At 44.3% G+C, this 15,092-nt stretch overlaps 1 protein-coding gene across 2 annotated transcripts in view; it reads left to right on the top strand.

Moving 5' to 3' along the window:
* LOC139299717 (heterogeneous nuclear ribonucleoprotein L-like) overlaps positions 1-10,823 on the top strand; it is a 14,940-nt gene extending 4,117 nt beyond the window's left edge. The window contains exons 2-13 of one of the 2 annotated variants that reach the window (XM_070922581.1): positions 2,175-2,293; positions 3,772-4,000; positions 4,349-4,434; positions 4,626-4,722; positions 4,859-4,931; positions 6,132-6,191; positions 6,804-7,039; positions 7,177-7,298; positions 8,520-8,718; positions 9,186-9,243; positions 9,355-9,453; positions 10,285-10,823. In XM_070922581.1, coding sequence (XP_070778682.1) covers positions 2,175-2,293; positions 3,772-4,000; positions 4,349-4,434; positions 4,626-4,722; positions 4,859-4,931; positions 6,132-6,191; positions 6,804-7,039; positions 7,177-7,298; positions 8,520-8,718; positions 9,186-9,243; positions 9,355-9,453; positions 10,285-10,340 — 1,434 coding nt within the window. In that variant the 3' untranslated portion in view covers positions 10,341-10,823. Of the gene's footprint in view, positions 1-2,172; positions 2,294-3,771; positions 4,001-4,348; positions 4,435-4,625; positions 4,723-4,858; positions 4,932-6,131; positions 6,192-6,803; positions 7,040-7,176; positions 7,299-8,519; positions 8,719-9,185; positions 9,244-9,354; positions 9,454-10,284 lie in introns of both variants that reach the window. The other variant, XM_070922589.1, reaches the window with a different exon arrangement.
* The last annotated feature ends 4,269 nt before the right edge of the window (positions 10,824-15,092 follow it).

Raw genomic sequence — 15,092 nt, 5'->3', positions numbered from 1 at the left:
GTTTTTATTATCTGATGTAACACAAGTTATTCACCATTAAGGAAAACAGTTCCGTTCAAAGTCAGCAAATTTAATTTTAAACATATTTTTTGGAGAAGTTGACAGAAGTGAGAATGTCTCAAATCTACCAGAAATGTTGTGGAAGTGTGTCACTTAGTCAACCAGGATATACCCATGAGACTCTGAACTGAACACTGTGAACAAGTGTTGGACTGATGCTGTGAGTCAGATCTACAGATCAGACCGTCCACAGGTCAACGCCCCAGTCAAAGCCTGCTTCCTGCAGCCGTCGGTGTAAAACGTCTGAACCTGCACCCTCGAGCTGCTGCAGAAAACAGGCCAGGCTGCAAAAGTTCAACGCTTCAACCTCTTCCTGCGAGAGACAGTAAACACGTTGTCGTCTCTCTGTCACCGTGAGAAGGTTTTCCGACTAACCGTCAGAAGTTTTTTTCACCTGCACCTCATTGATGTCCTCTGACAATCAGCTCTCAGCTTTAGTCCAACCTGCAACAACCAACGGCAATCAATACGTTTCATCTTATCTCTTAATGTTCTAGACCAGAATCACTCAAACTTTCTCTGCCGTGGACCTAGAAGTCCTTTAGGCCCACATCCCAAAGTATCAGCAGTAAAAGTACACAACTATTCTCAGCTTCATGTAGTAAAAGTACTGGTTCTGCAGTGAAAGATATCTGATTCTATCTGACGTTATTAGATTGTTATACTGACGCATCAATGTGAGAGCAGCATTTACTGTTGGAGCTGCTCGAGGTGGAGCTAGTTTAACTACTTTATATACAGTTAGCTAGTTTAACTACTTTATATACTGTTAGCTAGTTTAACTGCTTTAGATACAGTTAGCTAGTTTAACTACTTTATATACAGTTAGCTAGTTTAACTGCTTTAGATACAGTTAGCTAGTTTAACTACTTTATATACAGTTAGCTAGTTTAACTGCTTTAGATACAGTTAGCTAGTTTAACTACTTTATATACAGTTAGCTAGTTTAACTGCTTTAGATACAGTTAGCTAGTTTAACTGCTTTAGATACAGTTAGCTAGTTTAACTACTGTATATACAGTTAGCTTGTTTAACTGCTTTATATACAGTTAGCTTGTTTAACTACTTTATATACAGTTAGCTAGTTTAACTGCTTTAGATACAGTTAGCTAGTTTAACTGCTTTAGATACAGTTAGCTAGTTTAACTACTGTATATACAGTTAGCTAGTTTAACTGCTTTAGATACAGTTAGCTAGTTTAACTACTTTATATACAGTTAGCTAGTTTAACTGCTTTATATACAGTTAGCTAGTTTAACTGCTTTAGATACAGTTAGCTAGTTTAACTACTGTATATACAGTTAGCTAGTTTAACTACTTTATATACAGCTAGCTAGTTTAACTACTTTATATACAGTTAGCTAGTTTACTGCTTTATATACAGCTAGCTAGTTTACTGCTTTATATACAGTTAGCTAGTTTAACTACTTTATATACAGCTAGCTAGTTTACTGCTTTATATACAGTTAGCTAGTTTAACTAGTACAAGGTACAATATTTCCCTCTGAATTGTAGTGAAGTAGAAGTATAAAGTAGCTTGAAATAGCTTAAAGAGTTGTTTGATGCTGTTTGCCTGTTTGAGGCTGCACAGAGATGATTTGATGATACAACCTCTCTCTTTTATCTGTCTTCCTGTCCTGACTTCTTAGATCTTGTTGGATCTGGTTCATAAATCTCAAACATTGTGGAACTGGACGCACATGCACAAACCTCATTTCCAGCCAGTCAGACATAAACTGATGTAGGAGCCGTTTGCATATCAACACTTCTGCCTGTCAATGAGAAGAACAGCAGAGAAGTGTTGTTTCACCATTTGTGGATATTTATTGTACTATCATCACATGCACCTGTAAACCATCATCAGTGGGGATATTTCAATCGTCATTATTAATAATCAGAAAGGAAATCATGATTTAGGTTGTAGAGTTTTAATTGAAACACGCACGTTGTGTCACAGTCAAAAATGAAATTAAACATTAATGCAGAAAGAAGATGATGCTGATATAATTGACCTTACAATAGTAACCCTAACCCTAACCCTTATTAACTCATTAAAAAGTAATTTACAGTCCAAACAGCTGCTTTTATTGAGTTCAGCTCTCTTCTCCCTGCAGGACGGTGTGGAGGACAGCCATCGCATCCCCCCCTCGCCGGTCGTCCACGTCCGAGGGCTCTGCGACGCGGTGGTGGAGGCCGATCTGGTGGAGGGACTCGACAAGTTCGGCAACATCTGGTAACATTTTACCTTTGACTACATGTTCCTTTACCTGAAATAATTACTGACGTGATTAAGAGGAAACTTGAATAACAGAGACTGTGCTCGCACTCAGGAAACTGCTGCTGCTTATTTAGGTGCATCCTGTGCAGTCTGATGTGTTTCTGCTGTCCATCAGAACAACCTGATCCAGAGACATTCACCACAACAAACATCCCAGCAGCCACTGCTGCGCGGCCCGCAGCTAATCTAGTTTTAATGCATCTCAGCACCACTTCCTCTGGTCTCCTCTGCTGTCTGAAAACCTTCATGGGTTCATGATACAAATCACAGCAGTTTTCTCCATTGTTGCTCTTTGACTTGGAAGCTTCCGTCGTGGTTCATAACTCCTCGTGCCAGTTTCAGTTTCAGCATCGTTATCATTTGTATGATTATGTCTGTCAGAAACGTTGCAGATGTGTCTGTGTGTGTGTGTGTGTTCCTGATGTGTGATGGAGCTGCTGCAGATGTTCATCAAAGTGATGACAGAAGCGACACAGAGCGACGAGTCAGCGTGAAGAGGATTACATAACAACTAGTCACATTTGTTTTAAAAGGGCAGCAGTTTCCTGTGATCTAAGAGTTCTACAGAGAAAGCCAGAGAAATCAATATGGAGTATGGAAGCTCTCCTCACGAAATGTTACACACCAAATTACAGATCCAGGATCAGTTTTAAGAAATATGTCACATGTTTGAAATATAACTGATAATGTATAACTGTCTATTATGATTGGTTAATTGGTTGATTTGTTAATCATTGATATTCATACATACAAACCCTGGTAGGAAAAATTGACTCCAATAACAAACCAAGTTATAGGTTAAAACAATGGTTTCCAACCTCTGGTCGGGACCCCGACAAGGGTTCATATGATATATGTAATGGGTCATGAAATGATAAGCGCGATGGGAAAGTAGTAAAAACATATTTCTGATACACTTAAGTTTTCTTTTCAGAATGGTCTCTAATCTTTGTTTTGTTTTGTAAAAACCTAGAAAATATTACCTTTTACCTAAAAATAATTCAAATGAAACTAGGCAATGGTGTCTTTGGTTGAACTGGTCACATATGAAAGACAAGTAAAACGTTTGGGAACCAGTGGAGTAAACCACAGCAGGACATGTATGGTACAGGACTTGGTAGGGACGTTCGTTGACCATAACAAGAGCGCTTCTGAAACTATGAAGTGGAAATGTTCTGACACACTGTGCACTGTGACTGAGGGTGACTGGACTGATGCAGACTGGACATTTTGTCCGAATCAGTATGACGTCCGGGTGTTTTTGACAAACTGCATATTTTGCTTTTGTTTGCATGCTACATGCTACATGCTACATTTTGGCCAAATCAGTACGTACTGCTAGTCTAGGCAGTTTTGAGTACAGCCAAAGCTTCTTTCCACCTGAGTGAAGCCCCGCCTCCTCTGAGACCCTCACCTGTCTGCTCTGTTTGCAGTTATGTGATGATGATGCCGTTTAAGCGGCAGGCTCTGGTGGAGTTTGACAGCGTGGAGAGCGCCGAGCGCTGCGTGTCGTGTGGAACCGTCTGCATCGCCGAGCAGCAGGCCTTCTTCAACTTCTCCACCAGCCAGAGAATCACCAGACCCACCAACGCAGACGACCCCACCAGCGGAAACAAAGTTCTGCTGTTGTCCGTCCAGAACCCGCTGTACCCCATCACCACCGTAAGTCCAGCAGGACCTCCTCTATCATAACTTCCTCCACCTGTTTTATGTTGGAACAGAAACATCCTCTTCCTCAGCTGAACCTCCTGTACCTGAACGTTCTTTACCTTACACTCGAATCACCTCTGCTCCACCTTGAAACTACTTAAACTCTCCCAAGAACCACATCCACCCCTTCTACAACGTCCTCCGCCTTCAACCTCCACCAGAAATTCTGCCACCCAACCTTTTCTCTCATCTCCGCAAATCATTAGTGAAACATTTCATGTTTGAAGAAAAACAGAACTTGATTATTCCTGCTGTGTGATCTGCTGCCAGTCATCACTGTGGTCTCTCTCTCTCTGTCAGGATGTTCTGTACACCGTCTGCAACCCCGTCGGTAACGTCCTGCGCATCGTCATCTTCAAACGCAATGGCATCCAGGCCATGGTGGAATATCCTGACTGTGTGTGTGTACTTGTATACATGTTTAAAGTATTTCACAGATCAGTTAAAGTTCTGTTTACGTCAGCTGCTGCAGATACAACATGACAGGAGGATGAAAGCTAAACTTCAGGATCAAATTTAGATTCACTAAAGCTGACGCTAGACCTCCCGATGAGTCATCCTTAACGAGCTCGGTAACATTTGAGTCCGTGGAGGACGCTCAGAAGGCCAAACTGGCTCTGAACGGAGCCGACATCTACGCCGGCTGCTGCACGCTCAAGATCGAATACGCTCGGGTAAACACACACACATACACACGCACAGTGCTCTGCACAAACACACACTCAGGTGCACGCACACATACACACCCTCACTCTCATGCCCACGCACACACACCCACCCAGAGGTGCTGTGCTCTGTCGCCCCCTGCAGCCCAACAGACTGAACGTCGTCCGCAATGACAACAGCAGCTGGGATTACACCAAACCCTTCCTCCTGCACCGAGGTAGGACAGCACACACACACACACACACACACACACACACAGCTGTTCTCAGGTGTTGTGGCTGTTGGACCTCTGCTCATGTGGGCGGAGCTATGCTGGGAATATTATGATGTCACCATGAACTCCATGTACGGATAATCATGATAAAGGTGCAGATGGTTCCGCCCTCACAGGAACAATAACAGGAGAGTCAGCTGTCAATCAATCACAGTGTGTTCATGCCCACAGTCCTGAGGCCTGTACTACGAAGCAGGACGGTGGTTCTCTTCTTACTGGGGTACATCGCCATGGTAACTTATGCTGCACACCTGACCTGCTCCGGAGCAGGTGGTGTTCCAGATAACAGATCAACTCGTATAAAAGCTCCTACTGACCAATCAGCTCTCTTGGAAAACGGCATCACCAATCACAGAAGATCCCGTGGAGCTCGTGGGGGGTGTGTGAGAGGGTCTCTTAGGGGGGCAGAGTGTTCAGAGACCTTTGTCTTTGCCTGACGGTGTTTAATATGAGAGGTATAGCCTCTGGTCGGAGGGAATGACTCCTGTTTACTACTGCGTGCTACTGACGTGTCCATGTCTGTGATTGGCTTTTATGTGAACATGCTCGTGTCTAGATTGTGAAACCCAGTTGTTAGGTGTAGTGAAGATGAGGAGAAGATATCCTGGGTAGGTGGAACTTCCTTTGTTGGTGTCTATAATCGCATTGCTGTTAAGGTTCAGAAATTCGCTCCACAGTTGTTTTAAGTGAAGAAGGAGGTGAAACACATTTGCTTCCTGTCACGATCCGGAGCATCGACTGAACTATGAGCTGACAGAGGGTGGGGTTGACCTTGAAGTACAAATAAACTACTTCAATAAATTATTCCTCTTTAAATAACTGCACGGTGAAATCATCCAAGCAGCAGAGAAGGAGGGATGCTGATTGGCTACAGTGAGTGATGTTCCTGGGGGGAGCTCAGTGAGCTCAGCCTGGAGGAGGATCATCCGAGAGGGAGCGCTCACCTCCACCTCCTGCTGCCTTATGTGGGTCAGACTCTGCTAACCCCGACCAAGACTGCCACACTGCACTGTGTGTGTGTGTGTGTGTGTGTGTGTGTGTGTGTGTGTGTGTGTGTGTGTGTGTGTGTGTGTGTGAGACAGTGCTACTAGCAACAACCTTCCTGTCAGCTCTTATTTAGCTTTCTGTGTTTGTGTGTTGCAGAGCGAGGAAAAGGGAGGCAGCGTCAGGCCATCCTGGGAGATCATCCATCCAACAGCTACAGTACGCCTGCCTGTCACTCTGCCTGTCTGTCTGTCTGTCTGTCTGTCTGTCTGTCTGCCTGTCTGTCTGTCTGTCTCTCTCTCTCTGTCTGTCTGCCTGTCTCTCTGTCTGTCTCACTGTCTGCCTGTCTCACTGTCTGCCTGTCTGTCTATCACTCTCTCTCTCTCTGTCTGTCTGCCTGTCTCTCTTCCTGTCTCTCTGTCTGTCTGTCTGCCTGCCTGTCTGTCTGTCTGTCTGCCTGTCTGTCTCACTGTCTGCCTGTCTCACTGTCTGTCTGTCTGTCTGCCTGTCTGTCTGCCTGTCTGTCTCTCTGCCTGTCTCACTGTCTGCCTGTCTGTCTGCCTGTCTGTCTCACTGTCTGCCTGTCTCACTGTCTGTCTGTCTGCCTGCCTGTCTGTCTGTCTGTCTCTCTGTCTCTCTGCCTGTCTCTCTGCCTGTCTCACTGTCTGTCTGTCTGTCTGTCTCTCTTCCTGTCTCTCTCTCTGTCTGTCTGTCTGCCTGTCTCTCTTCCTGTCTCTCTGTCTGTCTCACTGTCTGCCTGTCTCACTGTCTCTCTCTCTGTCTGTCTCCTTCAGTGTTTCTAACCCTAGAGGACTGTCTGTGTCTCTGCAGGTCCACACTGCCCCCTGCTGCCTCTGCCTGCTAACAGCAGGTATAGGAGGAGCAGTGAGGAGGTGCAGGACATGATCTCCTACCCGCTGCTCCTCCCTAAGACCTCCTCCTCCTCCTCCTCCTTCCTGGGCCACGCTGCCTCCAGCTCCGTCGCCATGGTGAGCGGCCTCCATCCCGACAAGATGAACTGCAGCTGCATCTTCAACCTCTTCTGTCTCTACGGCAACGTGGAGAAGGTGTGTGCTGTCGCCCAGAGGACACCGAGACAGAGACGGGTCATATGGATGTGTATATATATATATATATATATATATATATATATATATATATATATATATATAAAGTATATAACCTGAGCTGACTGTGTTTGCAGGTGAAGTTCATGAAGAGCGTTCCCGGCACGGCGCTGGTGGAGATGGGAGATGAGTACGCTGTGGACCGAGCCGTGACTCACCTCAACAGCATCAAGGTGTTCGGCAAAAAACTCAACGTCTGGTGAGTGCTGATGACTTTGGGCCAACATTTAGGAGACGCAACCAGGGCGGGGGTCCAGAACAGGACGCCTCTCATTGGCTGCAGGTGTTCGTGGTCCCTGACCGTCGGTGTTCACCAGCCACTGACTGCAAGATAATTAGTAAGACAGGAAATAATTACAAGCACACACAAAACAGACTGACATTGTTTTTCAGTGTTTGAGGTTTGACTGGCGCTCATTTAATGACGTCATCTCCTCTTCTTCAATGCGAAGAACCGACTCCTAATATTGGCATCACGCTAGAGAATGGAAACGTGCATTCGTACACATTTTCTGTGGCAGACTTGGTTGCAGTTGAGCTGCTGTCTGAGCTGGTGAGTTAGAAATGTTGTGATAGTGAGGAAGGGGGGGGGCTCAGGCTGCATCACTGATGGACTTTACTCTCACAGTCAATTCTCCAATATTATAATAATATTTTCTCATTAGTTTCATCATATTAATGAACATTTTGGGAAATACGCTTTTTTGCTTTCTTACTGAGAGTGTTTCCACCCACCTGCTTTTATCTATTTTCAACTTATGCATAAAAAACTTGAGTGGAAACACCAGAAATTAGAAAAAATAAATATGTGTCCTGCTGTCTGAGTGTAAAAGTTGTTAGTGGAAGAAACCAGAAACAGACTTGATGAATAAACGCTGCTGTACATGAAGCTGTGACTGAAGGTGAAGATCTGAAAACATCACATCTGTGTGGAGCGATGAGGAGGCTGTGACCTTCATCACAACACAGATGTCATGTTCTTCACATGGTTCTCCACATGGTTCTCCACATGGTTCTCCGTCGTCTGAGCTTCCAGCTCTTTAATGACGTCATCTCGTCGTGTCCTCCTCTTCCTCTTCTGTGGAGGTTTAATGGCAGCGACTGGAAGATTAGCTCCCCCAGCTGTTGATTAGCTCCCCCCAGCTGTTGATTAGCTCCCCCAGCTGTTGATTAGCTCCCCCAGCTGTTGATCTCATCAACCAGTGAGCTCATGTCCACACAGCAGCAGTGGTGATCATTGATGATCATTTGTTGTTGATTTTCTGGAAATGCGTTTAATATAAATTTGGATGGAAACTCCTGACTTGCAACAAACACTAACTCTGTGTCCCTGACTGACCGCCTTCTTCTTCTCTGTTTGTTTTCCTCCCATCCATCCCTCCACCTGTCGACCCCCCCCTCCCCCACCCCCACCTCTCAGTGTGTCCAAGCAGCAGGCGGTGATTCCCAGTCAGGTGTTTGAGCTGACCGACGGGAGCAGCAGCTACCAGGACTTCAGTCTGACCAGAAACAACCGCTTCAGCAGCACACAGAGCAGCAGGAACATCATCCAGCCGCCCGCCACCGTCCTGCACTTCTACAACGCCCCGCCCACCCTCAGCCAGCACCAGCTGCACAAGGTGAGGTCACACCTGCATGAGCTTTTTGAATGGAGACAGATTAGTTTGAGTTGGGTTGGAAGGAGTTGGATGACTGGGAAGAGGATGGGGCCCAGTATGGAGCTCTGTGGGACACCTTGGCTGATGAGAGGTGGTTTTCAAGAGCGTCTTGTCTTGTTGAATATTTTGGCTGCGTAGTTCAAATTGTTTTCTCAGCCATTTGAGACACTTCTCCACATTATGTAGCTCTGTGTAAGTTCAAATCTTTCATCGATTTCTGCTTCTCATCTCATAACCAAACAATAGCTTCAAATCAAGACCTCGCCAAAGATCGATCAGTGTTTTGAGTCCGTTAAACTTTCCAAATTCTTGATTCTTTTCTGGTGAATATGCAGCAGGTTGAAATGAACAGAATTATCCTTTAAAAGGAGAGAAGAGAGAACAGACACTCTTTTGATCATTAAAACCAGAGTCTTTCTCACCTGCAGCTCTGTACTGAACACAACGTTCCCGCCTTCACCAAGTTCAAGGTCTTCGATGCCAAACGTGAGTTTAACCAGTCACATAGCAGACGAGGAGATCTATAAATAACTACATCGATTTTCTTCGTCTTCATCATTTTCCTCCTTTCTCTCCTCCTCCTCTTCATCCCAGCAGCCAGCTCTAAGACTCTGTCTGGTCTGCTGGAGTTTGACAGTAAAACTGAAGCTGTGGAGACTCTGACCGTCCTGAACCACCACCAGATCAGAATACCCAGTAAGTGCTCAACTGACACTGACAGTGTTTTCAGGCAAGAACCAATCAGGTGGCGTGTGGGCGCGGTGATCAATGACGATGAGCAACAGTTTACTTCGGGAAGCTCTGCACAGTCGCACAGATGTAACATGTTGATCAGTGAGCTTTAGGGGTGTTAGTAGGTGGTAGGTGTATTTTTGAACTCCGGACAGACCAGGCTAGCTGTTTCCCCCTGCTTCCAGTCTTTGTGCTAAGCTAGGCTAACCACGTCCCGACTCCAGCTCTGTACTTAACACACAGACCATCTGAACATCTCACTCTTAGAAAGAAAGAGAATAAGCAGATTCCCCAAAATGTTGAATTGTTGCATTCAAATAACCGTCATTACTTTAGATTTTCAAGTCAGCGCTGCATTGATTAACCTTAGTATGTTGGAAACCAGTAATATCATAGTTTGTTCACATGTTAGATCCCAAACTTAGCATGCTAGCATGTGTTAGCATACTATTCTAAATCATGCTCACACTAACATTGAACTCAAAGCACAGCTGGGCGCTGCAGTTTCTAAAACTATCTCCGCCCCCACCTGCACAGTCACATGATCATAACGTGTCTCTGACATTGCTTAACAAACCTAAATATAACAGACAAGTAATGAACTTCTGCTACCGACTGGTCTCAGGTGGTGACATCATCTCGCACCAACAGGTCACTACCTGGTTTCACCACTAGGTGTCAGGCTGGTCCTCAGGACTGCTGGGATGATGAAGGTTCAGCACAGTCCCTGATGTTTCATTGTGTTTTATATGTTGGACTGTTAGAGTGAACTTGTTCTCCCTCTCCGACCTGCAGACAGCTCCAACCCCTTCACCCTGAAACTCTGCTTCTCCACCTCCTCCCATCTGTGAGCCAGGAACAAGATGGCCGCCACAGTCGTCCGGTCCTCCAGGACGAGCCAGAGAGGAAGTTTGTTCATTGTGAAGAGAACAGGATGGAGAGACCATTTGAGTTTTTGTTTGAACGGATGATTTTTGTGTTTCTTGTTTGTTCACCTCAGTGAGAAGCAGGAAGTGATGACGAAGAAGAAGAGCGCCTCAATGAGCTAAATGAGTAAATGATGAGGACTGAGCCACCTCCTTTAAAGCAGATCTTTCTTTTTCCTGAATGATGTCAGCAGCCTGAGAGGAACGAGTTTTCTTCCAGCTGAACAGTTTCATTAAATCACACACGGGAAATCAAATCAATAAATGACTTCATCCTCCACAAAAGGCCCTTTGATATCCTAAAGATGACGATGATGAAGACATCAGCTGTAACTCCGTAGTGTTTGTTGTTGCAGCAGGATGTTGATCAAAACTCAGGGAGGAATCAGTAAAAAGTGATGGAAGCCATTTGTTTTGAATGTTCTTTTACTTGTTTGGGTTTTATTTAGTGTCTTTACTTTTTTGAATTTAAAGCAAGTTAGTGTTCTTTTCTTTAATTTAACTTGCAGTTGTAATGACAGAATGAGCTCAGTAGTTTTATTTGTTGGATTTATTGATTGACTCATTTGAACCTCAGTTTTTATTTTAAAATTACGAGTAAACATGAAGTGACAGAAGGCCAAAAAAGACTTTAGTTCAGATTAGTGTGTTTCCTCTACAACTAAATCTAAATAATCTAAGTAATCTAAATTACTTTTTAAGACGAGTTGATGATTGTTTTACTGAGGAATATCATCATAGTGTATAGTTTCCTCTGTAGTTATCAGTCTAGACTTGAGTAGACTTAAAGCACAACATTATTCATGGCCAGTGTTTACAGAATAATTCCATTTTGAGGCTAAAATCCTTTTTACTTGTGTTTTTTTAACTGTGACTTTTTAAGTAACAGTACTTTGTGTTCTTATTCATTTCATTCTTCATGTGGTCCCAGAAACTGAACAAATGAAATCGGAGTATTATTGCATTATAGCCAGCAGTATCTGCAAGTGAAAAACACAACGATGAACAAGTTCAACCATCGACTGGGTCCTTGTAGCATCATGACTGACCAGCTGTAAACATCACAGACACGACTCCGATGGGATGATCAGCTGTTTGGTGAAACCACTTTACAAGGTTCTACTTTCAGCTAGTTCTGCTGCACGCAAGCTGCCAAGAAATCAATTAATACGGCTTTAAAACACGTGTCTGAACAGCTAGCATGTTACAAAATCAACAGAATATTTGCTTCAGACTTACTGCAGCCATTTAGAATAACCAATAACTAATAACTTCCATGTATGTAAGACTTTTAGCTCAGTGCGTGTAAAAGTAAAGTCTGTCAGGATGCAAATGTTAGCATGTTAGCATGTTAGGATCCTAAATTTAGAAAGCTGGATGATCCACAGAACTCGCTGCCAACAGTGTTCATAGGGACTATTTCTTCTGCAGTTATCCTGAGTAACGATGAAAGACAAGTAGCTTTTAAATTCTGTAAATGTCATTTTTCAACGCTGTGAGAAGCACAAACTAGACTTCATTTGCCTCCACTGTTCTGGGGGAAAGACATACATCCCAGAGACAGATGTCTCCAAACCTGGACAGATAAAACCAAAACTAACCTCTCTCTTTAAAATAGAGTTTTAGTGGCGGACCAACAGAACTACGTTTGATGTGTCCTCATATATGATTTTAAAGACTCCTGTCAGCCAATCACAAACCAGTTGTCTGTGCGTGGACGTTGATATAAAGTTGTGTTAGCATGTGCTGTCGTCATATCGTACTGAACGTCATGTCACGTGTGAAGGTGACAGCTGATGTTCTGTGACTCTATGATGAAAATCACAGTTCTGGGATCAGCTGGACGCCAGCTGTCTGCCTGTTCATTAAAGGTTTGACAGTGTCTTGCTGGTTGTCTGTGGTTGTCTCTGGCTAAGAAGACCTCAGTTCACACCTTCAGCTCTCCCACCAGTGTTGCCAGGTGTTATTGTATTTGTGTGATAATTCAGCCCTTAATAATAATAATAATAATTATTCATTATTAATTAAATGTTTGATCATTTCAGCACGTTTCTATTAGAGTTCCATAATATGGGTTTGATTTGGAAGCAGCCTGATTATACATCATATGTTAACTTTGACAATAATTTAATACAGATAACTGACCTTGGATCTGCCATAAATAATCCAGTCACATCTCTGCTGAGAGGTAGAGTCAGAGGACCACAGTCATTAGGATTCGTCCTCTTGACCAAAATGGTGGCCCAACCGACCGACGGACCAACAGCCACTCAGAGATGCATGGCTAGCTGTGAGTCCTGTAGTCGGAGCCCTCTGCAGTCAACATGGTGGATCCAGCGATGCATTGTGAACATTCATATATATTACAAACTCAATGTTTGTGTGTACCACAGTCTGGATTTGAATGTACAATATTTTGGCCTGAAATACTTAAATTCTGGAGTCTTTGTACAATGATCTGTTTTTCAGCAGCTGGCAGCAGTAAATGTAGGGCTCTAGTATTACATTACATTTATTTAGCTGACGCAAGAGCCTGGACCTGGACCAGAACCTGCGCCGCCTCCTGGGTGAGGAACAGACGTATCCTCCCGGGTCAGTGGAGGAGGAATCTGCAGCAGCAGGTTGTCGCAGCGATGTTGGCAGTGAAGGACAGCTGGTCATCCGGCGTCACACCCATGTTCCTTGCAGTCCGAGCAGGGGGCACCACAGAGTCCCTCATGGTAATGGAGAGGTCGTGGACGGGAGACAGCTCGGTCTGGTCGAGGTTGAGCTTCAGGTGGTGAGCAGACCTCCACTGAGAGATGTCAGCCAGACGCGCAGACTGTCCCACTGTACAGTCTTTGAAAGCTCCAGACTCTGACCTCTGACCTCTGACGGCTCTCTGTAAAGGTGAGCGGGAACATGGTCTGCAACAACTTCTCATCACTGATCATCACAGTGTTTTCATCAATAATTCAGAGACTAAAAGATGAGGACTCTGGAGCCTCCGTTGCTGGTGGCTGGAAAATAGAACACAGTTTCTTTTTTCATCTGTGTTGCATTGCATTGTGGGGATGCAATTAGCCAATCAGAGCCCAGCCTGAGACAAAACGCACAGCTTTAAATATAAGCGTAAGTAAATGGTGGTTGAATGGTGGTGTTTCAGTTGCAAATGTCTTCCTGTACAATAACCACAGCTGATGTTATCAGCCTGCTCTGTTTTACTGCAGGCAGCAGACAGACAGCAGAGAGCCAGTCTGACCGGCCTGTCATCACACAGCACTCAAACACACGAACATCCAGGTGTGAAGGCATGTTGTCATCTGATCCAACCTGCTGCAGAGGAGCCCCGTGACACACAACACAGGAAACCAGGTCAAAGTTTGAGGCTGCAGCCTCCTCCACATTGTGTCTGAGACAACCGCTTCTTCTGTTTTAAAAAGGAGACATGGACAGACAGTGTGAGACCGGAGGGAATCAGCTGACTGTCCTCACTCAAATCCTTTTTCTACAGAAAAAAGTCACAAGGTTTCAAAAACAAGTTCTGTCATCAGGCTGAATTAGGTCTGGTTTGGATTTTACAGCGATGTAGTTCTCAGTTTCAGTGAACTGCAGGACTTGTACCACTAACATTCCTGGAATGATTAAAACTATGGGGTGAGAGGTCGGTGGTGGAGTAACGTGAACTAGAGCACAAAGCAGGTAAAATATATTAAACTCATACTATTTGTCCAGTCACCGTGACATTAACCTGGTGTTGTGGCTACAGTACCTGACAATGAAACTAGTTCCCAACAGAATGTCAATCATTTAAAGCTGTAATAATGATCAGGATGCAATGATGAAAACATAGAGGACTATCAGCTGACTCTGCAGCTCTACAAAGCTTTTGTTTGCCTAATTTGGCTCCAATTCTGCGGCACATTTACAGTATGGCCTGCACCTTTACTGTTTTGGTTCAGTCTCGTCACTCTTATCAGCTGTTTTCTGACGAAGGTACTGAACACGACAGACAGTTGGAGACGAGCTGCTGAGCGTAGTGGAGCATTAGGAACTAAAGAGACCCTCAGTTTCCCTCAGGAGGAGGCGCAGAACAGAAACAGAGCTAACAGAGAGAGAAGACTGGACTTCCACATGAAGGGTCATGTTGCTCTGTGTCAGCTGGAAGTCGGCGGCTGTTTGCTAACCTGTTAGCTACAACAATTTTATAAGTGATAATATGCTGCTACAATGCTTACAGCCAGAAACGGTTTAGAAAGCCCCTCTAGGAGACCAGCAGCAGGTCCTGAGTCTATTCACTCCAATGGGAGAAGTGAACGTGAACACAGATTATGACCGTTGTCACTGAAGTAAATATTGGACCAATTTTCCACAAGCCACATATCTTCTGAACATTCTGCCACTAAAATGGCCTTTTTCTGTCTCAGCAACACACTCTCACGAGATCTGACAGCACAGATTTCACTTCGGGCTGCTGGAATTAAAAGTTAAAACTGAAATGAAACGTGTGTTTCTTTGCTTAATAACACTATTATCGTTATAAAGGATCTTTGTTACAGCTTGTTGCACTGCCCCCAAGTGGCTAAAACAACACAGGCAGGTTTGACTGTTAACAATTGTTTTAAAACTAATATCCACCTCTGAGCTGAGATGTTTATGCTGAACTTTCCTGAAAAAAAAAGCTGGTTTAAAAAAAGG

The sequence above is a fragment of the Enoplosus armatus genome, chromosome 2 (assembly GCF_043641665.1).
Source record: "Enoplosus armatus isolate fEnoArm2 chromosome 2, fEnoArm2.hap1, whole genome shotgun sequence".
In the NCBI taxonomy this organism is placed as follows: domain Eukaryota; kingdom Metazoa; phylum Chordata; class Actinopteri; order Centrarchiformes; family Enoplosidae; genus Enoplosus; species Enoplosus armatus.
Note: the sequence above shows the minus strand (reverse complement) of the source record. Positions and strands in the feature narration are given on the sequence as shown.